Genomic DNA, 22,965 nt, shown 5'->3' with positions numbered 1-22,965 from the left:
TATGTCACGGAGCTACGCAAAGCACCTCAAGCACAAAACTGCTGGAAACAAAATCTAAAAGGTGTCTCCGTGACAGCCCTACCACAAATCAAGACGTCAACACATTTTGAGACGAATCAGAAATACTCGGTGAAAGTTCAGCTGCCCGTTGATGACCGTGACTCGTTGGCCACGATTGCCGAGGCCGCCTGGGGCCTTCTTCTCTGCCGTTACACTGGACTTGAGGATGTTAGTTTCGGATGCGTACGTACAGGGCGTACCGCGCCGGTTGAATATATATATTCCATCGTGGGACCAACCATGGTGACCGTCCCCAGACGAGTTTTCGCGCCCCGGCGCCAAGTCGTCGGCAGTTATCTTGAAGGTATTGAGGCTGCTATAATCGACACACTGCCGTTGGAGCAATTCGGCCACCAAAATATACGCAAGCTTGGTGCTGACGCGCACAATGCCTGTCAATTCAGCTCGTTACTTGTGGGCCAACTGCTACCTCCCGGGTCTGAAACGGCGACAAGTAAAATAGTCATTCCGCAAACAATTAGGGATAGTGTATTTAAAGAAGATTGCCTTACAGTGGAATACTAACCCCAAGGGAACCATTTACTAATCTCCATCATGTACGACGACCGTGCCATTGCCAGAGAAGAACTTGGCTGGATCGCCTACAACTTCTCCCGTCTCCTTTCCGAATTCGTTGTGAAACAACGTCAAACCCTAAACGGGCTTGACATTATTAGTCCACAGGGAACAAAACAGGTGCAGATGTAGAATAGTTCTGCCCGTACACCGAGTCCAACTCAAGTTGACCAGTTATTTACCTTGCGAGCTCGCGAGTGGCCATCGTTGAACGCAGTTAGTGCCAGTGATGCCCTGCTCACATACGCCGAGTTAGATATGTTGTCCTCCAAACTTACTGCTAGGCTTAGATCGCTTGGAATCGCAAGCGGCAATACTATTCCCTTATCATGTCCGAGAGTACGGTGGCAGTCGTCTCCATGCTTGCCATGCTCAAGGCTGGCGCTGCTTACGTTCCACTAGCACTGGACTCTGCAAAACATCAGCTAGAATTGCTCCGAGGCGAGCTGGATGTAGACATGGTTCTCTGTACACCCCACCAAGCATCGAAACTTTTAAAATACCCCGTGAGTGTGGCATATTGCACCATCGAGAATTTGATGCTAGAGGAATACTCAACGCCCCCGTGAGTAACAACGGTCCCATGACCAAGATTTCTCCTGACAGTGGAAAACAGTTTGATCTAAAATCCGCCGAAGCCTGGGCGAGTATTAGAAATGCCACAAGCTGCGGTTCAGTCAGATGTTGCTTATATAATATTTACCATATATGTTTACAGATTGTCTAAGCGTGTTTCTTGCGGCTTCTACAGCCGCAACCCATATTGCGTTCGTTGGAGGTCAATCACTCGTCATACCAACGTATACTAATTTCCATCTCGATCTGCAGTCAAGATGATGTGAAGCCAAAGGGGCTTCTATTCGACAACACTGCGCTGTTAATAGCAATCCTGTCAATGTCACAACGCGCGAACCATCCAAAGGGACAAGGACCCTTTCATTCTTTCCCTATGCCTCCTACATCAGTGTCCCAGAGATTTGGCTGACTCTATTACACGGGGGTGTTTGTTTCTTCCCAACGAGGAGCGACAAACGGAAGATTTATGGGACTACATGAATGAAAACAAGATTGAGCTTGCTTTCTCACATCCACGGTCGCCAAAAACCTCTTTCTGACTCTCTCGAAAGTCCCAACATTGAAAACATTGTACACGGCAGGGGAACCCTTCTCGCAAACCCTCCTGGAGCGGTGGAGTCCCAAGGTGCGTCTGGTCCATCTATACGGGTCTGCCGAGTCTTGTGCGTATACAACGATGAGGGAGCATGTGACGATGGTTACAGATCCAAACAACATTGGCGACCCGTTTGCTAGTCGCGCCTGGGGCGTGGATCCCGAGGACTACAGCCGCTTGGCTCCTGTTGGTTGTAAGGGCGAGCTTCTATTATCAGGTCCAACACTTGCTTGCCGCTATTTAAACGATGACGAAGTAGCCAACCAGCATTCATCAGTGGAAGTACATTCTCGTGGGCATTACCTGGCGAAAGTCGATTTTATGCCACGGGAGATATTGTGAGGCAGAATCCGGATGGATCCATCAACTACATAGCAAAGAACGGCCACTATCCAATGCTGAATGGGCTTCCAGTCACACTTAAGGAGACTAAGTATGAAATAGAGCAATGTGAGGGCGTTATTTCCGCCATGGTGGAGAAATTTGGCCAATCCGAGAGTTCGACTGAGTTCTTGGTTGCCTTTTTCACCTTGGCTACCACAACAAAGACGGGTGAAGAGTGCAGGCTCCTAGACACAACAGATGACGTCCAACGCATGATCCAAACCGCCTTCACTCGCGTCTCTGAACGCTTTCCCCTAACATGGTTCCACGGTTCTATCTACCGATATGCACTATTCCCCTGACCACCAGCGGACTGGTGGACCGCGGAGCACTGCGCCACATTGTCAAGGAATCTTCACGCGATAAAATGGCCTTGTACCGGCGGGGGAAACTTCAAAAGAGGGAGACGCGGACCAGTATTGAAAAGGTCCTTCAGGGGTTGTGGGCACAAATCTGGTCCTTGGATCCCAGCCAAATCGACTTGGATAGTCGGTTCCCTTCTCTTGGTGGAGATTCTTTAACAGCCATCGGGCTGGCTACCATGTGTCGAGAGAGGGGATTCAGGTTGGAGGTTGCTGATATACTTCGGAACACTAAATTCGAACATCTGGCCAGACTGGTGGAACAGAGGCAAGATTTTCCGTCTCACCAGGAAACCAACGGGAAATCAAGCACCACGGACGGCGTTTTCAATCAGATGTCGACACAACATACCCAAGCTGCGAGAATATGCCAAATCGATGTCTCCCAAATTGAAGATGTCTATCCATGCACACCGACCATGGAGGCGTTAATCGCCGCCACGGCCCGAATACCCAATGCTTACATTGCGCGTGAATCCTTTCAAATTCCCCCGAGCGTAGACTTGCAACGTTTCCGCTCCGCTTGGGATCTCGTCAGCAGAAACATCCCATCATGAGGACGCGCATTTGCTCCATTCTAACGGACAGGGGGTTCAAGAATGTGTAGGGGGTCCGCAAGTTGCCTCATGATTAGAACGAGTCAGCAACCGACAAGGCATTCAATGCAAGCATGACAATGGGCAGTTCTCTTTTCCGATGTAGGACTCTAGATCCGCACCAAGGGCCTGTTTTTAAAGTGCTCAAAAACCATGCCGTTTTCGACGGATATTCCTCCAAGATGCTTTAGGAAGACTTTCAGTACGCCTATGAGTATTCTCATCCCCCTCCGCCCAGGCCGCCATTCAAAAACTATATTGGTCATATCCGTGCTCAAAATGAGGAGGAAGCCGCTGGATTCTGGAAAAGGAGTACGGGTGATTTTCACGGAGAGCATTTTCCAGCTCTGCCCTCTTCGCAATACACGCCTGCGACAGCCTCGAGTCATCGAATCGAGACACGCCTGGAATGGACCAACGCTTTCCCATTTACTTTTGCGACTGTGGCTCGGGCTGCTTAGGCCATTCTTGTCTCCATGCACAGCAGGTCATCGGGGCAAACCAAAAAGGCCTGCTTTGCAGTCACCACGTCGGGACGTGGCACCGCGGTTGCTGGGATCAACAAGATGGCCGGCCTAACCATCACAACCGTGCCCGTGATAGTAGAGCTTGACATGGATCAATCTATAGCGGAATACCTGACGCAAATTCATGAGCAGGCCATGTCAATAATGCCCTATAAATCCCTTAGGCTAGGCCAGATTTAAAAGGTTAACAAGTCTGCTCGAGACGCATACAGGGCTCGGAACCTTTTGGTTGTTCAACCTACGCATTTAGAAGACAATGTATTGCCTCTAGGGCTTACTCGCGTGCTGGATAATCAGCCGGGCATGGTCGGTTCTTTCGGTCTGGTGACGGAATGCGCGCACAATCGCCCGAAACATACCATCTCCTTGTCCGCCTTGTACGATCCTATGCTGATGCAAAGACAAGAAGTGAATGGTATGCTTGGGCAGCTTTCATGAATGATTGCGAGCTTAAATAGACACAGTGCCGGCCTTTCTACTATCCAATCTACAGTATAGAGCCTAGCAAAGCAACATGACTTTTCCCAGTCTCTGGCTTAGAACAAAACACCGCAGTGTTGTACCAAGGCGTGCCTCCACGAGCTCGTCGAGATTTCTGCTGCGCGGAAGCCACACGATCTTGCCGTCGACGCGCATGACGGAAAGTTAACATATGCCGAACTAGATACTGCAGCAGCGGCTGTAAAGGAGACCCTAGTCAGAAGACATGGTATCAGGCCCGGGGACCTCATTCCATTGTGTTTTAAAAAGTCGGCCTCCATGATCGTCGCCATGATGAGAGTGCTCAAGGCCGGGGCCGGATATGTCCCACTTGATACGTCTCATCCGCGCTCTCGCCTAGAGTTTATCATTCAAGAGGTCAAGGCAAAAGTCGTCATTGTCTTGCCTTAAGATTTGCCGTACACACTCTAGCCCTTGCGTCCACGTTTCCTTTCATTGCGCCCACTTGAACCCAGACACCACACGAAACTCGACTAGCTACCCCTAGCGATATAACCTATGTCATGTTTACTTCGGGCAGCACCGGGCAGCCCAAAGATGTGATGGTGAAACACGGTGCCGCAAGCTTAAGCATCTTAGAGCACGGCAAGAGATACCAGCATGATCGACGCGGGAACAAGACGCACGCTCTTCAATTTAGCTCGTATACTTTTGACGCCAGTGTCCTGGATATTTTTGCCGTCCTGGCCTATGGTGGCTGCGTATGCATCCCGTCCGAACAGGACCGCATGGGTCATTGTGACAAGGGTTCAGTATGAAGGCTTGGAGCAAAAAGGGCTCAATTCAACAATAATCTCGAAGGGTCTTTAAGGTCTTGAGTTGCTACGAGGAAGGAAGAGAAGGGTGACCGCCTTATATACATAAAAGGAACGCCCGGGCGTAGGGTCCTTGCCCGGGCACGTGTTCTAGCCGTGTAACTAACAAGTCCTGTATCGGTGAAGCCCCTTTGTTTTGCTTCACGATCTGTTGGGCCTTTTCCGTGTAACAGTCATCTTGAAGAGGTTTTTGTCAAGATGAAGATCAACTTTGTCCATCTGATGCCGGCGGTAGCCAACTTGTTAGAGCTATCCGCGTTGCCCGGACTTACTGGCCTCACTCTTGCAGGTGAGATGGCAAGCTGAGCCTTTATAGACGAGTAGGCTTGTCGCGAGCCACCCCTGGAGGTATTTGTCAACAGTTATGGCCCAACAGAAGCCGCTATTAGCTGTGCCGTCGGAGCCATCAGCCCGGATAGGCCAGTCAGGCACGTGGGAAAGCGTCTAGGCGGCTACTTGTGGATTATTGATCAAGACGATTGCAGGCATCTAATGCCCATAGGCTGCGTCGGGGAACTCGTGGTTTCCGGACCGACGCTGGCCAGAGGGTATCTCAACGACGCGGCGAAGACAAATGCCGCCTTCATCACATATGTCGATTTGATTGCCAAGGAAAAGGACAATATCCTGTACAAAACAGGAGACCTGGCGCGGTTTGATTTCGACGGCAACGTGGAGATGATGGGCAGAGAGGAGTCAAAGGACGACGGGCAAATCAAGCTCAACGACCTGAGGATTGAGCTCGGAGAGATTGAGAAGGCGAAAATGTTGCCCTCAATTTTCAGAAGCTCGTCATGTTGCCGTTGCAAAAGTCAACATGGGCGGCAACAACACCTTGGCTGCTTTTCTTGAGCTGCCAGACTGTCACGCAACCTCTCCAGACTCACTCCTTGCTCACCCATCAGACATGTTCAAGAGGGCGATATCCAAGGCAGCACACAGACTCCAAAATAACTTGCCGCAATACATGGTTCCCAATTTGTGGACACCCGTATGCTCGTGGCCTCCGAATGCGACCGGCAAGACGGACAAAAGACGCCTCGCGTCAGCCGCCGAGGCCCAAGCCCCAGCCAAGATGATGGAGTATCTACAGACCACGAAAGCAGATGGCAGCAGTGATGAGATGGAGATGAAGAATAGGGCAGAGGAGGTCCTTGAAGACGCTTGGAAGCAGGTTCTGAACAGGCAAGACGGCGTGACATATGAACTGCACGACGACTTCTTTGCCGTAGGCGGCGATTCCCACACAACCATCAGGCTCATCTCTTTGCTCAAGGCCAAGGGCGCACAGGTCACTGCGCAGGACATTTTTGGAGCCAAGACGTTGAGAAATATGGCAATCGTCATCTCTATCAAAAACCCAGGATACATCTGGGCGCGCGATGGCTCCAGGTCAAGGGACCAAAACATGAATGGGGTCACTGGAGCTGCCAACGAGGGAGAGATGCCGCCGGTCGTGGCCATGGAGACTGGAATCGAAGACGTATACCCTCCGTCACACATGTAGCTCTGTTTCCTAGTCGAGTGCCAAAAATGGTGCCGCGCCTATTACTGCTGGTTCTTCATCGACGTCGGCATATCACCGATTCCTCGGGTTCAACAAGCTTGCGCCGCTGTTGCGCTGCGCCATCCCATCCTCCGAACAAGTTTTCATCTCGTCGGCCATGAATTCCATCAAGCACACTATCCAGCAGTGCAACGATGAGGCCGATTGCTTTTGGCGAGAGAAACTCGAGGGTTCTGCCCTCACGAGCATTGTGAGGCCTTTCCGAGGCAACGCTCAGCCCGTCATGTCTCGGGGCTCAAGGCGCACTATTGCATTTGCTTTCAAGCATTCCGCAACCATCAGCTATCCTGTGATGCTCAAAGTCGCATGAGCAGTTACCTTGTCCCAAATATCGCAGTCTTGTGACGTTACCTTTGGCAATCTAGTCTCTGGGCGGTATGCTGCTTTCCAAGGCGCGCAAGAGGTGGTGGGACCGTGTCGTCTGAATGTGATTCCTTTTCGAGTCCGCATTGATACAAACCAATGTTTTGGCAGTCTTCTCAAGGACGCATACCATCAAGGTATAGATACTATTCCGTTTGAAGCAACGCCATTCAACCGCATTGCAGCCCAGTCCCCCTGGCCAAGTGCCGCAGGCTTCCACTCCATGTTCCAATTTCAGAACATTCCAGGCCGGGGGGACGAGGACCAAATACTACCCGGCTCAGTCGGTTGGACAAAACTCGGAAGCGCCGTGTACGGAGGGGGGTTACTGCAGAGCGGTGCATGCTGGTTAACGGCATGGCCAAGTGTAGGTGGCACGGCGCGTTTTCTCCTGCGGTACTCGGAAGAGACGATGGAAACAGGCGAGGCCGAGGCCGTCATGGACTTGTTCGTTGGCATATTAAGACTAATCCACAATAATCCAGAGGCTAGCGTTGCATCTGTTTCTCGATTGTATCCCCCGGCCAAGACCATCCAAAGCCATTGCTTGGTGCCGCTGCAACCAGGCCGGCCCTCGTCGTCGTCGCAGAGTCGACCGCCCGCTCTGGCCCTCGCAACAATCATGGACGAGTTTACATCGATTTGGAAATGTTTCCGTGGTTTTGATGGGGAAATTCATCCCCACGACTCCTTCTTTGATATGGGGGGGACTCGATTGCCGCAGCCAGGATGGCTTCGGTATGCGCCAAGATGGGCCTCGGATTACGTGTACAGGACATTATTGATTTTCCGAAGCTCGTGTCACAGGTGGATTTTGTAACGGGACGGGCGGAAAGTGCCCAGAAGCCTAGAGAGGGGGTAAATCTTGTTTATGAGGACAGTTATGAATTTATCTAGACGTTGAATAGCGGGTAATAACATATCAATAATAGCTTTGATATTATAAAATCTACTCATTAGTGTTACAAGCTTTATATAAGACAGTATGATTCCGAGTACAAGGCACGCTAAGATGTTTGCAATTCCGCGTACTTTTGTAGGTTCAACTAGTTGACCATTCAAATATATATCATTTCAAATATTGCGCGCGGTAACGACTGTGTATATTGATACAAAAAAACTCCAACAGACTCTATACAAGCTAAATACATGCAACTACTCGCTAGCCGAGATGCCATAGGCGGAAAAGACTATCCCAACAGCCACGCTCTCTCGCCATTGTCTAAATCACACATGGCATCCATGGGACAAAAGTAGGCAGCAACCCACCCAAGATCAACCTCTTCGCCAGGCTCGACCATCAGACTCAGGACTGAGGGGTAATCTTCTTCCCAGGCGCGCAGAAGCTCTGCGGAACAGACCGCGTGTTCGCCTCATCAAACTCAGCCCTCGTCGGGCACACGCCGTCAATCTGCAAGCCCTGCACCTTGAAAAGCTGCTGGCACGGCTCCGTCAGAGCCTGCCTCAAGTCCTCATGGTCGAGCTTGTGGTAGTTTTCCAGCAGCGGCTGCCCGATCCAAGGGCTCATAATCATGCCAATAATCTCCTCCTTCTCCTTGCACCAGAAGGCGCGGACAGGATCGTACCGGAAGCCCTGTTTGATGATGTTGTCGATATCTCCTGCCCTATGGCCGGAGCACAGGACGGTGCCGCAGAAGCTCTGGGCAAACTTGTTGTCCTCGTAGGCGTTTCGGCTGACGACGTTTTCGTTGGTGCACTTGTTTAGTCTGGCGAGCAGCGACATGGCCAGCTCTGGTTTGCAGTTGGCGCAAACATCGTTGTATGTCTTTTCGCTATTGGCCGCAAAGCATTTTGCGGCTGCTGCTCGTTTGGCCGTGAGTTCGGGGAACTGGGCTGCCTCGATACCAATGGCAATGGTCTTTATTATGCCGATAAAGCCGGGCAGATTGCCGAGAGTAGCGACTTTAGGGAGAAAGGAAAGTGCTAGGCCGCCCAGGTTCTTGAGCCACTCCTTGCCGTTTGCTTCGTCGAATTTGTACTCTGACGTTGCCAGAAGGGCCACGATGCTGGCTCCCTGCCCAATGGGGGGGTATAGGTTGCCGGCCGCTTGGGGTACAATTTGCTTGACCACATCGTTGATGGTACCTCCTATTCCCCCGTTGTTGGCTTCCGTGTTTTTGACTTCTACCTGCCTCAAGACCTCTTCTACTTTGGCCGCTAGATCCTCGGGAACTGGGTCGCTCTGAGGCGCGGCTGCAGCGAGACCGACGAGGGTGGTGGCGAGTGTCAGAGAAAGCTTCATTTTTGTTTTATTTTTTGAGAGGGGAAGAAAGCGATGTGAATGTTGACTTGTTAAAGAGTGCGGTCAAGTAGTCAAGATGTGACTTGAAAGCGTAGTCGTGTTGAGATGGGGAGATGGTGATTATCTGCCCTCTCGTCGGGTTCGTCGTGGCTACTTTATAGATTTAGTTGTCGAGCAAAAGCATGAATATCTCTTCATTATGAGATTCCTATTTCGGCAAGTCTTCCCAAAACCTTGATGGCATTGCCGTGATGCAGTGTGGTAGCTTCCAACAGGCTGCTGCCCAGGATACGACATGGACATGGACCGCATGATTGCGTGGCAAAGAGCTGAATGCCTCAACTGGCGGTTCGATAGAGCGTACGGGCGACTTGATGCTAGCTTGCATGAATAGAGAGAACCCGTACGAGTATTGGTAGAGTTGAGCCAAGATGCCATCATACGGCCAAAATAAAGTTGTTGATGCACGGGGGTGGCTTGACGGCCCGACGGATGAACTGATGACATTGAACCACCCGGCATTATAATGCAAAGAGGCTGAGCCAGCTCTTGTCGCTGTTTTGTCCGTATCTAGGCTTCCAGAAGCACGCTAACGATTCCCCTTGACCCCAAAAATGAGGCTCTGCAAGGTTTCTACATCAGACCACCGCCGATCGACGCATTATCCAGTCAGCCCTCAACTAGGCTATTTTGGGCCCCTCTACTCGGTACCGAGGAGGCGGTTTGCACGAGAGACTGCCGGCAGTGAAACATCAAAACCGGGGTATCGGTGTGTAGTCAAAGTGATGCATGACGGTGATACAAGACTCTCTTGGGTTCGCCATGTCCCCGGCCTTGTCCGTCCACGCCCCAGCTACCGGGGTATTGGGAAGAGGAAACCTTGAGCACACGATGAACCATAGTCGACTGCCCAGGCACAAGGCAGAGAGCATCATCCGGGGGTCCCTCTCCAGAAACGCGGCGTTGAGAACATGGCCAGGGGCGAAATGTAGGGGGGACTCTCTCGGCAGGTCGGCCACTAACTGACCGGTCAACGGTTTGCTCCAAGACATCAATTGATTCAGGAATTGTCGTTTTGCAATAGCAGGGCAAGCCATGTGCTGGACGTTGAGACATTGTTGAGTGAATGGCTTGATGGTGCTGCCGCAGGAGGAAATCAAGTTGGGACGCATCGCCGGCCTAGTTCGTAATAAACAACGTGCCTGGCACCTGCCTCATTCGGCAGGTGAGGCACGCGAGGCGACACGAAGCCATCAAGGATGCCCATGCATCAAGTCTGGAGTTCTCGTACCATACAGTAACCGACATTTCACGGACTCATGCATCATCAGCGGCCACATTTGCCGATCCTGGTATGCATTACACCAACACATATGGGGCATCCGCGAATGGGAAAGTGCGGCGTCCCTATATCAATTCGATGTGGCGTGCCTATCAATTGCCAACTTTAATTCGGGAATAATTGCCGAAGCAAGGAACCACTCCGTAGCCGGGTAGATCCTATAGTTCGGCAGCTCGGTACATCCTTGATGAAATTGCATTCTCTTGGCCAGTCTTTTATTGTATTGTATTGTATCGTATTGTGTCAGGTCGGCTTGACAAATAACTCTGTTCGCGGATAATCCGGCCGGTCGCTTCGCACGGCTGCCAATGACGCGGCTCAGGCACCAACAACGAAAACATCACACCAGACAGGACATGACGCGCGCGGTATTAGATAATAGCGCACGCTTGGCAGTCAACGACGGGGCTTTAAAGCCTGCGGGCGCATGGGTCACGACTCAGGAGCCAAGTTGGTCCGGACGACATGGCCCATGGGTAACAGAAAACGCGAACATCTTATGCGTAATGCGCGATCGGTGTTTTCAATTACCTTGGACAACCCTACCGGAGTCAGAACCGCCATTCTAGCAAGTAGACCAAAGGAGTGCATGTTGCCATGTCATGCTATCATCTACGCAACGCGCCCGCAAAGCTCACTCGTCTCATGCCAAGATGGTAAACTCTCTGCAGGGAAATTTGTCTGCCGAGTTTATACACAAAAATAGACTACCCTGGCTGCCTAACAGCCCGATACGTCGGGTCATGCCAAGCTTCTCTCGGCTATTATGCATGAACCTCGCCCCGTTTCGAGTTTCACGCGTCTTGGCTATAGAGGCTGTACATGCCGGAATTTCCGGAAAGCTCCTCACCTTGTATCTTTTTTGGCATCGGTACGATCCAGACGCCAGGTAAAGCATCAATACATACGTACTTGTAAACTGCCGAAACTTTATTTTGTACAGCAAGTCATATAAGGCTGTGCCGTGCCATGGCAGGGGACGGCTCGTCCGGTACTCGTTTCCGAGAAATAGTAGTGCAGATAAAAAAAAATTATATATAATAAATTCACTAGCGCTAAATCCAAAGTCCTGCCAATCTACTGTCACGCGGGCTACACGAGGGCTACGATGAACAGTAACGTCTGACCATTTCCATTTTTCGAATTAACATCAGAATATCTCTCAAGGAATAGCTCAACACGGGCCTCGTGTTTATTAGTAGCAGCCCTTGACCAAAGTGTCGAACCATGCTCATCGTTTTAGACTCGGCTCTTACTGCTAATCACCCCTAGATGGCATTTCAGCGGTACCCTCTTGGGGTACAACTTGATTTCCCTTGAGCTTCACCCGTAGACTTCTTGCAGTCTTCTTTAGTTCATCCATAGGTTGAATCCCACCGCCGGCTGCACCGTGACACTCCTTGTTGAGAGCAACGAGTACTGCCCAGGATGAGTCTTTGATATCCTGGAATACAAGACGGTCCTCTGGACTTGATACCTGGCTACTAGCAAGACGGCCTTCGGTAACAATTAAAAGAGTTAGGAAGCCAGTCGCAGTTATAAGCTCCATGGCGAGGAACGAGATCCATCCCCAAGTAATGTAAACGTAGGATTCTTCCTTCCAGGCTTTACCAGTGATATTGTAGGCGTTAATCGTGTACCTTCTAGGCGTAACAGCTCGCAGTCTAGTGTTTAGAAGTAGAGGATTAGTGTCAGGGCTTTAAACTGCGGAACATCTAGTCTGGCTTACGTTGAAGACAAAGTGGTAGCAAAGTTCATATAAAGATTTTGCACACAAGCATTGCGGCGGGTTTGGTTGATTATGTTGCTCGGCTCAAAGAAGACACCTGCGAGGCTGCTTCCTACGAAATCAGCTCCAATGGTCCATGTATCTGGGTCTGGATAATAGCGAGGATCGTACAGGAGGCGCACGCCGCCTGTAAGGCTCCGTTTTATCTCAGTCGCCATGTCTTCCATGGAGCCATAGTTCGCGCTGAAATCTCCTTCTGATGAATTTAGCCCTCTGTGGGCCTGGACTGGACTCTCAAGTCGAATCGTATCGTTCCCTCGAGACTTGTTACTCCCGCAACTCTGTGAAGTCTTTGTTTCTTTCAACCGAGATGTGCAATTCACGTCCAGGAAAAAATGGGTTTCTTGCTCAAGCGGCTTGGCTAGCGAGCCGACCAGGCTAGTCGTCTCCACGCCCTTGCGGAAACTTGTCTCGTAGGACTGAACACAGAGGTAGAATATAACTTCCAAAGCCTCATGCTGGATCTCGGGATCAGCAGGCATCCACTTTGCAAACCCCTCCAAGTCAGCGAGGTAAGGGTCGTCCGAAGTGATGTTGTCAATCACTGGAACAGTATAGATGAGCACCAAGGACGCAATTCTGGTCCGTAATAGGGTCCCGTTATTTTGAAATCCGAAGCTATCATGTCCAGTCAGTATATCCGTAAGCACTTCCAACTTGCCTTGGTGTATCATTTTGTAATCGCCAGGTAGGGACGCCTTCCATATTGTCTCCCCCGGGAATATGTCCGAGCCGTTAGGAATACCAAGTAATGACATCTGCAATGGCCCTGGATCCTTGAACTCTTGGATGTGAAGGTACGACGATATGTTTGCCATCTCCATACAGATGCCCAACGACTGGAACCTATCAAAGGTGCAATTTCCAGTCGAGCAAAACGCTCCAAACGGAGAGACTGGAAGTATAAACCCTGTCGTGTCTATACTGTCCCCTACTGTAGTTATTGACGCAGACTTATGCGTCGCCCAGCCAATGAGGTCTTGTGGCGACATGATGGTACGGACAGCGAAGGTATTGGCCTCCCCGGAAGCCGCCACGTCTCGCACGGCGTAGTTGATGGCCAGCTGCGTAACCGGAGACGTCAGGGTGCTCACAACCATGAGAATCGCCCCGAGTGCGATAAAGTGGCTGCAGCGGATGTGCCATAACAGGACCAGAGAGCCCCAGGCGCCCCTACTGGCCTGGTCCAAGACATGGAAGTCGTAGAGAGGCCTCTCCTGGAGAAACCAGCTCCATTGCGCTCGGCTGATGGCGATTGAGACGGGAAACATAAAGCCCGCCTTCGTCAGCGTGACGAAAAAGGAGAGCATCGTGTTCAGCGTCACCTTTAATGGCCAATCCGGCACACTCTGCTGGTCGAATTTAGAGAGTACCATAACGATTACTGAGGCGAGGGAGTAGGTTTATTAGTACTCGTGAATCCTGCGCGCGTCTATAACTTGAGTATGACCTACAAATAAAGGTAGAGAAGCTGAGCAAAATGCAGGCCATCTCAAGCATCCATACTTTCCAAAACGGTTTGACTTTTGGACGAGTAGCTTTCGGTGTAGCTGCCTCGTCCCGCCGGAGAGATTGTAACACTACATGATCTTTGTCTGCAATCCTCGGCGAGCTTGATAGAGCAGCCAAGAACGTTCCATTGAGGGAGTTTTCAAGACGAGTCTGCGGCTCCGGCCCCGAGTTCTGGCTGTCCAAAGGCCCAAGGAAGGGCTCTCGTTCGGCGGAGCCGTCGGCGTCAGAATCAACAAGTTGACCCTGGCCCTGTAGCTCAGTTATAGTAACGGCGACGGGTAGTGGACTGGAGGGCGTGGGATTGCCCTGGGCCAGGGATAGAGATTCTTCCGACTCCAAGTTATGAGGAGGATGGAAGCCATCTCTGGAGACGTCGGAAATTGCCCGTAGGTTATCGTCTGAATCCGGCCGCGGAGGTTGACCGAGACGACTTTCATGTTCACCTTGCTGATCTTCCATGATTCAAATGTTAATGACGGGACAAGCGGTTTGCAATAATTTGAACCTCTTCTCACGAGGGCAGGGTATGTGGTACCAGAAAGAAACGGAAGGCTTGGATCTCAACTGCTTTTTGGCTCGGGCTCTCTTTGCGCCAGAGTAGCCATCTCATCCCATGTTCCACGCCTGAATGCAGCCATTCGATCACAAAAATAGAGTAGAACCACTGATTGGGGCTGCTCTTTTCTGCAAGATGCCTCGTTACCACCCATTTTACGTTCCCCCAGCGACTTGTCACATGCGTAATCATGAGAACACCAATGAGATAGCCACCTCACACTCGCAAGGCCGCCGGTGGCGTCACAGTCGCAACACTATTAGGCTCTTTGTCTCGGCATTCAGAATGACAACGCCGAGTGCAAATTTGCTGTAGTGAGGCTGAGGTGGCATCTGAGTGAGACATTTGCCATGTCACGTAACGATGTTTGACCAACAAGGTGTCGACACGAGGCTGTTAGGCGCGAGATTTGCTTTTTCTGGTATTTACGGGCCTTAACACGTTATGATTCCTGTAGCCCTTTATAGGTTCGGGTTATTATAAGGGTCTGGTTTGTAAAGGCGTTAATAATTCCGCTGTTCAATGCTCCGTATTCTGGTATACGCTCAGGTGGTGCTTGTCATATACACTAACGACGTGTCCCCATTAGCAACTGGAGGCCTTGCAGAACGGACATGGTCGGCGTCTGGCTGAGGCCGGAGCATTTCAACTGCCTCGTCATAGTCAAGGATCCTGATGTATCCCTCTGTACGGTCCGCAAACTCTTCAGAATGCTCCCACCAACTCTTCAACCACCCTTTGAAAGCTGCCGTTCATGAACAATGTGGTCGAGGAACCCATGACAGGAATTCGTTTGGGCATGGGCCCCAAAAACGATAACGAGGGCTGATTGGGCGTGTCATCTCTTGCCTTTTATAATTGCAGTCGGGTCGGCTAAAGGTTGCAGAAGAATTAAAGTCAACCAGCAAAACCCGATAATTTTGAACAGCAGCTCCCGTATACTATGACATGATATTTCTAGGAGCAAAATCTCCATGCCTCACACCCTGGAAATTAATCTTGCATTCGACCTCCATGGCCTTGGCGAGTATGCTGAGGCGCTGCTCGGGGGAAAAGTAATTGAGTTTTTGGCAATGGATTAGAAACTGCATGCTACAGCCTGAGATGCATTCCATAAGAATCATGCGTACCGGTCACAGGTGCTGAGAGTTCCGCACAGCCATGTTGACGGTCCGGGAACCGTAATGCTTGGGCACTAGAATACCATCGACTTTGGCTTCGCTCACTGGCCAGGAAACGCCTTTGAGACGTCATTCACATTCACACAAATCACGCTCCTATAATTCCGACACTTCTGCTGATGAACTGTCCTTGGACACAGGTGACTGGCCTGTGGCCAAACGGAATAAGTCGCGATCACGGTCGCGGAAGAAGCAGTAGGTGGCTGGTAAATCGCGGGCTTGTATGGCATTATTTTCAAGTGCCCTGTCACACGAAGGTTACACGAGGGCTGCGGTCACGGGATCTAGGGCAAAGTCCCTCACTGAGTTCTTGTATCGCGAGAGGTCTTTGGTCACCAAGGCCTTCAAGAAACCCAAGGACCTTTGATGCCAAAGACTCAGTGCTGTTATTCGATGAATCGAGTCATGCGGCTCCAAGCCTTTAGCCCTTGTCACATAACCAGTCTGGTGGCATGACAATATAGAAGTCTGGTGGATCTGCTACTCATGCAAGAGCCTTGCCAATTGCCTCTGCAAGGCCTGCAGGATAGGGAGGGCATGACTTTGCACGAGTAATGGCATTGTAATGCATAGAGCTGTGTGGATACTTGTATCTATTTAGCCGCCTAATAGCCCGTGGAGACTCGCTTACCTAAGAAAATTATGTAGCAGAAGAGGCCCTGCAAGCTATTAGGCAGCTAAAGAGATATAATTTATTATATATATAAGGAGTTTACACGTAAGCGCGTGCCCTACTTAACGCGCAGTATATTATATAGTTTTAAGTATATTATAGAACCTAGTATAAAATATTCTATTTCTAACCGCGTATACGTGCTTTGTAAGCGTTGGATTCAACACGTTTAGGCTACTTTCCCGCGAATCGCGCCGGCAGGGCAACCTTGTCAACAAATATTATGCGTAATAGTAATAGTAAATAGCATAACTTGTTTTACAAGGTATATAAAGGCTAGTAGAAGCCTCTTTTCCCCACAAAATATATATACAGCTCCAGTAATTATACTGACACGTGTTTTTTAATAAAATAATTTACTAGGTTTTATATAGTAAGTTATGCTTTCCTTGATTACTATATATTTTTTATAATTTAATTGGTTACTAGCGTCTATTATAATTACTAACCTACTAGCGAGTCAGGTTTTATCTTGGCGCATAATTTAAGCACGTTTCTAGTTATATAAAACCGAAATGCATTAAACTTAATAGTATTATGCGAATTATTAAATATATTTAAAAGCAATAATCCCCCTAAGAAAAGTAAGCTAAAAGAATACTTGCTTACTACTAGCTACTTTTATTCTTTTCTTTCTATTTTATCTCCAAAATAGCAATCAGCTTTTATCAACTTTTCTTATTGCTATATAACGAATATGAAGTCCTCTCCCTTGCTTCTCGGCCTTGTAAGCCTAGTCGGCCTGGCTATTGCTGGGCCGATTAAGGAGTCGACTCTAGCTAAGCGGACTACATGCAATTGCGCCGAGAGTTGGAGTAATTGGGGCGAAGTTGATGCGTGCGGAGAGGGCTATGTAAATTCAAACATTTGGCGGACTGCACAGAAATGCGTTCAGGCCGATTGCTCATTTGAAGAATATCAGCAACAATGTTACTGGAATTAGCTATTAACTCACAAAACGAATAATATTCGTTGCTAATTCTAGGGCTAAATTCTAACCTAAAGTAAGTTACTATATTCTACTTTTACGCAGCTAATTGAATTATTATATTAATATCTTGCTTATATGTATACCTCTAGGGTGGTAATTGCCTCTTGAAGGATCCTGGTCCAAGTAAGACCTGGACTGGAATTTCGCTACGTGGTAGGATAAAAGCCTTAATCGTTGTATGGAGTTCTCCAGGAATGTGTACCACTGGAGTTTAAGCTCGGCCGATTAATAGCAGGCAGTGTCTAAGCTAGTATATGCGATTTAGCAATAAATATACTAGATATTATGACCGTAACCTGGGAATAAGGCAATTGCTATACGGCCCTGACCCGTGTTTTCTTGTATCTTCACACGACCGTAAACCGTTACTGAGCTTGAGTCAGCTGCTACTCTGATGATGCCGATGCAGAGCCAGTTATTATCCGCTTCCGCAGCCATGTATTATGTATTTACATCTGGCAGCACCGGCACACCAAAAGGAATCATATTGTCACATGGAAACTTTGTTACTTGCCTGGAATAGTGGACCAGTCTTTTTGGGTTCAACCAAAACACACAGCATCGAGCCCCGAGGAGGTTGTCGGCATGCGCAAAGGCGTCGGGGTGCTCACCTGGATCGGCTGCTGCCGCCAGGCTGCATCGGTGAGTTCCTCCTTGAAGTTCCCCTAGTGGGGAATGGCTACCTAAATGGCCCTACAAAGACAACTTTGGCATTTATTCGAGATGCGGTTTGGCTTGGCATGGATTCACGAGGCCAGTCTGGACGAAGCGGGCGGCTGTACAAGACATCTAGTGGGCCCGTGCTTTGGATGGTGATTAAAAACAGACATGGTCCCGGGAAATAAAGGGCTGTCTTCTGAAACCTCACAAGTGTTCTCGCGTGGAACCGTTGTCGTTGGCAATGTGTTGCCTCTTGCTTCAGATTCATGACCTGAATCGCACGGCCGTCGACACCTCCTAGAGAGTTGACACCTATAAGAAGTGGACTCAAGTGCTTAGTCCCATCAGGCTCAGCAATTCTCAATGGTGAAAGAAAAGGCATTGCTTTAAAAGCAGTCGCCCTTGCAAAGTCCAAGCTCGAGTATTATAGCAACAAATCCTGATGTATTGTTGCGAATACTCGACATCTTCGGAGAGCCTATTCTCCAATACTACCGGCCCGTGTTCCCTTGCCGCTCGCAGGTCAACCACTCGAATGATGCCGTGGGGCCGTAGATGGTGTTTCCAACACCAAGCAAGGGACTGGTACAGCTCGTAGTTGTCCAAGCAACAAGGGTGTCGCAGGCTCCTTGATGTATTTTGTCCATGATTCGAAGCTGCTGTTGCTTTTGTTGAGGATCGTCGTCTTGCTCGATGCAAAGGGCATCTACCCAGAGATACGAGTGACCAACATCATTCGTGAGAGCCATAGCATCTTCAACTACTCTTGGGGGTTGCAACGCATTCAGAGCGTTGTCGTTTTAACGCAGCCATAAAGAGTGAAGAAGAAAAAAACAAGTACATTGGAGCGAAATGCTCGCTAGCTCGCTGAAGAGGATGTGGTTGCGACAATTAGTCTTCGTTCGTCATCTATCAACGGCTTGCAAATATCGAGAGCGTCGCAGAAAGGGCCATCATATCTACTCCGGGTCCTACTATCGGCATTTAACCGCTCCGTAATTTGGCCTTGCGAAACGAGCGCTTGGCTTCCCTTAGGAAGTCTGAGTTACCGAAAGGCGTATCAAGAGGATCTCCAGCGGAGACTAGTGCACAGCACATACCAAAGATGACTTGGTCGCCATGACGGAGGCGGTCCTCGAAGTCATGCAGAAAAGCATCCATGTAGTATCTGCCACATGCTCTCTCCCTATCCGCTGATTTTTGGGATCAGCACCCTTGTCGACGAGGTAGGCGACGGTCTCGGATATGCTTAGCCAAGGTCGCTCATGTGCAGTCGAGGTTCGTTCTGTCTGAAGACACCGCCGCAGCAAGTCAGTGTAGAACGACTTCATGGTTGGCGTAAACCGCTCAAACTTTGCTGTCTCAGAATCCAAGTCATCAAGAATCTCCGAGATATATGACTTGAGCCTATATTCGGCAGCGTATTCAAACATGGTGTATATTGTTGGGGTCCTTTTCCACGCCCGGCCGCGCTCCATCAAGCACAACCCAACTTGGTCAAGGACGTGGTGATTTGTTTCGCCCTCCAGTCATCGTCAGCCACTAGTGTCGCATGGTAGAGGATATTCATAACGAAATCGTAGTCAATATGTGACAAGCTTTGTCGTGGACGATGCTTGAGGAACGCCACGGCGCTGGCTCACGGGTTGCTTAATGACGATTGTGTGGGTCGCCGGGAAGGCCGTAGGTAGCCGCCGATCGGCCTACAAGGCTCGGAGCTGCGTCCTTGTGGGGCCGGATGAGAATCGCCCGCAAAGAGCACCCGGAGTTGAACCTCCAGTTGAACCTCCATCATTCTCGGCCTGGTTCAAAAGGCCGTGGCCAAGTCGTTGGGGTTATCGTCCGCAGAAGATGTCCGGTGCTTCAGGCCTTCAGAGTCGACTCATTCAATGTTGACTCCGGTATTAGCACCAGACGTAACCAGCTGACAGCGGCGACGGGATCAGCGCTGCCTGCTAGATTCGTGTTGGACTACCAGAACCTATTCCTGGACTTTCTGACCTCATAAACCGCAGCTATTCTCGAATTTCAGTCGACTACTAAAGATGCGCTTCGCAAGTTTGAACCGGAACTGTGCAAGCTATTTGAAGGCTTTAGATAATATAAATCAGAGAGTTCAGCTAGAAGAGACGGTAGTTGTGGGAAAGGGTATTGTCGTACAAAGAGTCAATATAATTTAAAATATTGCTGACTCTTGTACATACGACCACAGCCGCTAGCAGCAATCACGATCCCGTCAAGCTCTTCTCCGGAGTTTCAATGCCTCCAGATATGGAGGAGTGTGCCTCCATTTTTGGAGGATGTGGTGTCCGTTTTTGGAGGACAGAGAACCGAGAGCTGGTGTGGGAGGATTACGGTTTGCCACCGTACTTTACGTCAATGCGTTGGAAAACGGATGGTGCCGTGACCGGCGGAGCACAGCCCAACTGCTGGTTACAACCACACCTCAGAGCACTTTCCCCTGACTCCCTACAGGGTTAAGACTTGTTCAGTTTGGCGCGCCAATGGCTGACTTCCATGCCGCCACCAGTGGGCCGCACATCATGCCACCCCCGCTGATCCTTGACGAGGCATTGATCAGCTACATGTCGTCAAGATCGGGCAGGCAACACGTGGATGTAGCGCATCAGAGCGATAAGGGATATATATTTTAAGTAGATCCGAATATAACACGTCCTTCGCTCACTTCAATGGGAGCGATGTCCTGTGGCCAAAGCGTCCGCGAGCCACGGGCCGGTCAGGTCCAACTTGCATTTCCGTCAACGTGCAGAGGACGTGGTTGGCATTGAGTTTTCTCCTGCACCAGCATGCGAGAAGGCTGGCAACGTTGGTTCCAAGGCTGTGCTAGCCATTCTGTTGGTACTATTGCCCTTCCAGGCAGAAATCGCTTCAGCGCGTATTCCAACCAATCACCCACAAGCATAGCCTGACATAGACCCAAATCCCTCTCCTGAGAACGATGTTCATGAAAAGTTCAACAATGACTTGGGCGTTTCGACTTCCTGCGCTATGCAGCCGATGGCCGGGCAGGAGGAACCCGAGGTAACCCCCATATCTACGCCTTTGGACACTGACCGTCTTCATGCTCTCTTTTCTGAGTATGAAAAGCTTGTCAATGGACAGGAGGCACCACGTGAACGCGAGGGCTCATCAGAAGGTACGAATCTGTCCAAGCTGAAGTATCTTGCCTAACTTACAACCGATTTGTAGATGACGAATTTTCTTGTTCTGATCAACCCGAAACACGTCAGATTGGTATTTCGCGCCTCACTAGGAACATTGCCTGTGAGCAGCAACGAGGAATCTCGAAGCGCAAGACCCAGCTGCAGACGAAGGCCACTTCAAGTAGGGCTTCGCGTATGAAAGCTGCGCTGGCTAGCAGTGCTCATGAATACGAATACAGGCACCTGGGAGAAGCACGTCGACTATCAAATGGATCCATTGAAGTTGAAGTGTTTTGGGTACCCACCTTCTTGCCTTGCAGCCAATTGCGTGGAGAGCAGGCGATTGAAGAGGCGAAAAACTTGGTGACCAGAAACTTTGGTCATACCGCGTAGGAGAGGGAGGAGAGAAAGCTCGGCCGCGTAGACACGAAGAAGAGCGAATCGTAAGAACATATTCTTCCCAAGATGGGACCTTGACGGCAGCACCCGTTGGGAGGAAGCCGCGAAGGAACATTCTGGACAAGAAAATGTTACGCGGATTTGAGTCGGCTTATGCCGGATTTGATGAGGGAGTCGACGTGCTGAACACGTGAGAAAGTAAACGGGGTAAGGGACAATGTCTCTTGCATTTCTACGCCCGCCCAGCAGGCAAGGGCTCTTGGGTCGGTGAGGAACTGTTGAGCCCCAACCTCATAGAGACGTTAGGCTATGTGGGTTGGGTGCTTCAACTACCCAACAGGGGACTTGGGAAGTGAGGGAATGGAGAAAAGCCTTACGATGTATACTTTACTTTCAACTTAGAGCATCTAGTGGGAAAACGACTTGAATCATCTGGAATCGCTTGATGGCCGCTATCGCTAACCAAACCCACCACAATAATAATTAGTTGTGTTTAAAAAAAAAATTGGCCGGCAATGATGAGGTGCGCCGCTGACTGTGATGTGGCCAGGAGCCTTTCGCTCTACTCGACTGTTGTTCAGCTATCCAATCAATCGTGTTGCGAGATCGCACCCGTACTTCCGACACAAAAACTACGCGATGACTTTCCACATCAGGATATACGGCACGTGACGCCAATCAATCATAGTTATAAAGGAACCTAGACCCCTTCGACCAACCTCTGGCAAAGATATTACAACTTACAGGATTTACGGTTCCTGCTGAACCATGACTGGGAAGTCCAAACCTAGATAGTCAGACACAAGGTGCCTTGTAGTCAAGGATACTATACTAAAGAGAGACAGTGAGTAAAGATTTGGGCTGCAGCAGTTTGGCCACGGCCTTGTGCCCGTTCGCTGCGGCCAGTGGCAGCGCCGTAGTACCGTCCATCCCACCCGCCGTGTGCAAGTTGACCGTAAAGTGGCCCCTCGAGCCTGTGAGGATCGCAGGATGGCATGTGTGTTCGGATCAGCCCCGGATCGTCGTCACAGACTCTGGACACTTTACCCTGGAACTTATGCCCATCTTGTCAGCTATAGTCAGCTTGGGTACTAAACGAAAAGAGTGATGAGGCCTGAAGCTAGGCGATAGATGGACACCATGGTGGAGGCTACTGGACGAATTATTGAGTGTGATTAGAAGGTTCGGGAGACACGACACGAAGTTTCTTCGTCAGGTTCATTGGAGACCTAGAGCCGGACCACTTTGAAGACGATGTAATAGCGCCCCTTCCTTGGAGCAGTTGGACAATCTCGAGATGGCCTCCTGATGAGGCGGCATGGAGAGTGGTGCCGTACAGGCCGCCCTGCGCGTTGACGTCCGCTCCCTTGTCCAAGAGCAGCTGCACAATCTCGAGATGGCCTCCTGATGAGGCGGCATGGAGAGTGGTGCCGTACAGGCCGCCCTGCGCGTTGACGTCCGCTCCCTTGTCCAAGAGCAGCTTAACAATCTCGAGATGGCCTCGAAATGAGGC

At 50.1% G+C, this 22,965-nt stretch overlaps 8 protein-coding genes across 8 annotated transcripts in view; 4 read left to right on the top strand and 4 right to left on the bottom strand.

The window, feature by feature from the left end:
• Positions 1-1,888: 1,888 nt before the first annotated feature.
• Positions 1,889-2,149, top strand: MAA_11176 (ATP-dependent DNA helicase PIF1; the record flags this gene model as incomplete). Its single annotated transcript, XM_011413142.1, has 1 exon — positions 1,889-2,149. One exon carries the CDS (start codon positions 1,889-1,891, stop codon positions 2,147-2,149), a length of 261 nt encoding a protein of 86 aa, XP_011411444.1.
• Positions 2,150-2,450: 301 nt separating this feature from the next.
• MAA_08003 (AMP-dependent synthetase/ligase) lies at positions 2,451-3,110 on the top strand (the record flags this gene model as incomplete). Its single annotated transcript, XM_007826001.2, has 1 exon — positions 2,451-3,110. The coding sequence occupies one exon, from the start codon at positions 2,451-2,453 to the stop codon at positions 3,108-3,110; it is 660 nt and encodes a 219-aa protein (XP_007824192.2).
• A 2,080-nt stretch (positions 3,111-5,190) lies between these two features.
• MAA_08004 (nonribosomal peptide synthase SidD) lies at positions 5,191-6,499 on the top strand (the record flags this gene model as incomplete). Its single annotated transcript, XM_007826002.2, has 3 exons — positions 5,191-5,281; positions 5,369-5,788; positions 5,898-6,499. 3 exons carry the CDS (start codon positions 5,191-5,193, stop codon positions 6,497-6,499), a joined length of 1,113 nt encoding a protein of 370 aa, XP_007824193.2.
• A 1,729-nt stretch (positions 6,500-8,228) lies between these two features.
• Positions 8,229-9,185, bottom strand: MAA_08005 (uncharacterized protein; the record flags this gene model as incomplete). Its single annotated transcript, XM_007826003.1, has 1 exon — positions 8,229-9,185. One exon carries the CDS (start codon positions 9,183-9,185, stop codon positions 8,229-8,231), a length of 957 nt encoding a protein of 318 aa, XP_007824194.1.
• Positions 9,186-11,785: 2,600 nt separating this feature from the next.
• Positions 11,786-14,287, bottom strand: MAA_08006 (uncharacterized protein; the record flags this gene model as incomplete). Its single annotated transcript, XM_007826004.1, has 3 exons — positions 11,786-12,191; positions 12,257-13,700; positions 13,771-14,287. The coding sequence occupies 3 exons, from the start codon at positions 14,285-14,287 to the stop codon at positions 11,786-11,788; spliced, it is 2,367 nt and encodes a 788-aa protein (XP_007824195.1).
• Positions 14,288-18,971: 4,684 nt separating this feature from the next.
• MAA_11175 (uncharacterized protein) lies at positions 18,972-19,322 on the bottom strand (the record flags this gene model as incomplete). The annotated part of the gene is made up of 1 exon (XM_011413141.1): positions 18,972-19,322. The coding sequence occupies one exon, from the start codon at positions 19,320-19,322 to the stop codon at positions 18,972-18,974; it is 351 nt and encodes a 116-aa protein (XP_011411443.1).
• A 1,585-nt stretch (positions 19,323-20,907) lies between these two features.
• MAA_11174 (myb family transcription factor) lies at positions 20,908-21,446 on the top strand (the record flags this gene model as incomplete). Its single annotated transcript, XM_011413140.1, has 2 exons — positions 20,908-21,046; positions 21,100-21,446. 2 exons carry the CDS (start codon positions 20,908-20,910, stop codon positions 21,444-21,446), a joined length of 486 nt encoding a protein of 161 aa, XP_011411442.1.
• A 1,168-nt stretch (positions 21,447-22,614) lies between these two features.
• MAA_08007 (Pfs, NACHT and Ankyrin domain protein) overlaps positions 22,615-22,965 on the bottom strand; it is a gene marked incomplete at both ends in the record, with an annotated part of 3,274 nt that continues 2,923 nt past the window's right edge. The window contains one exon of the mRNA XM_007826005.1: positions 22,615-22,917. Coding sequence (XP_007824196.1) covers positions 22,615-22,917 — 303 coding nt within the window. The remainder of the gene's footprint in view (positions 22,918-22,965) is intronic.

The sequence above is a fragment of the Metarhizium robertsii genome, assembly GCF_000187425.2.
Source record: "Metarhizium robertsii ARSEF 23 chromosome Unknown MAA_Scf_4, whole genome shotgun sequence".
Taxonomy (NCBI): Eukaryota; Fungi; Ascomycota; class Sordariomycetes; order Hypocreales; family Clavicipitaceae; genus Metarhizium; species Metarhizium robertsii.
The sequence above is the reverse complement of the archived record's forward strand: the minus strand, read 5'-3'. Positions and strand labels throughout refer to the sequence as shown.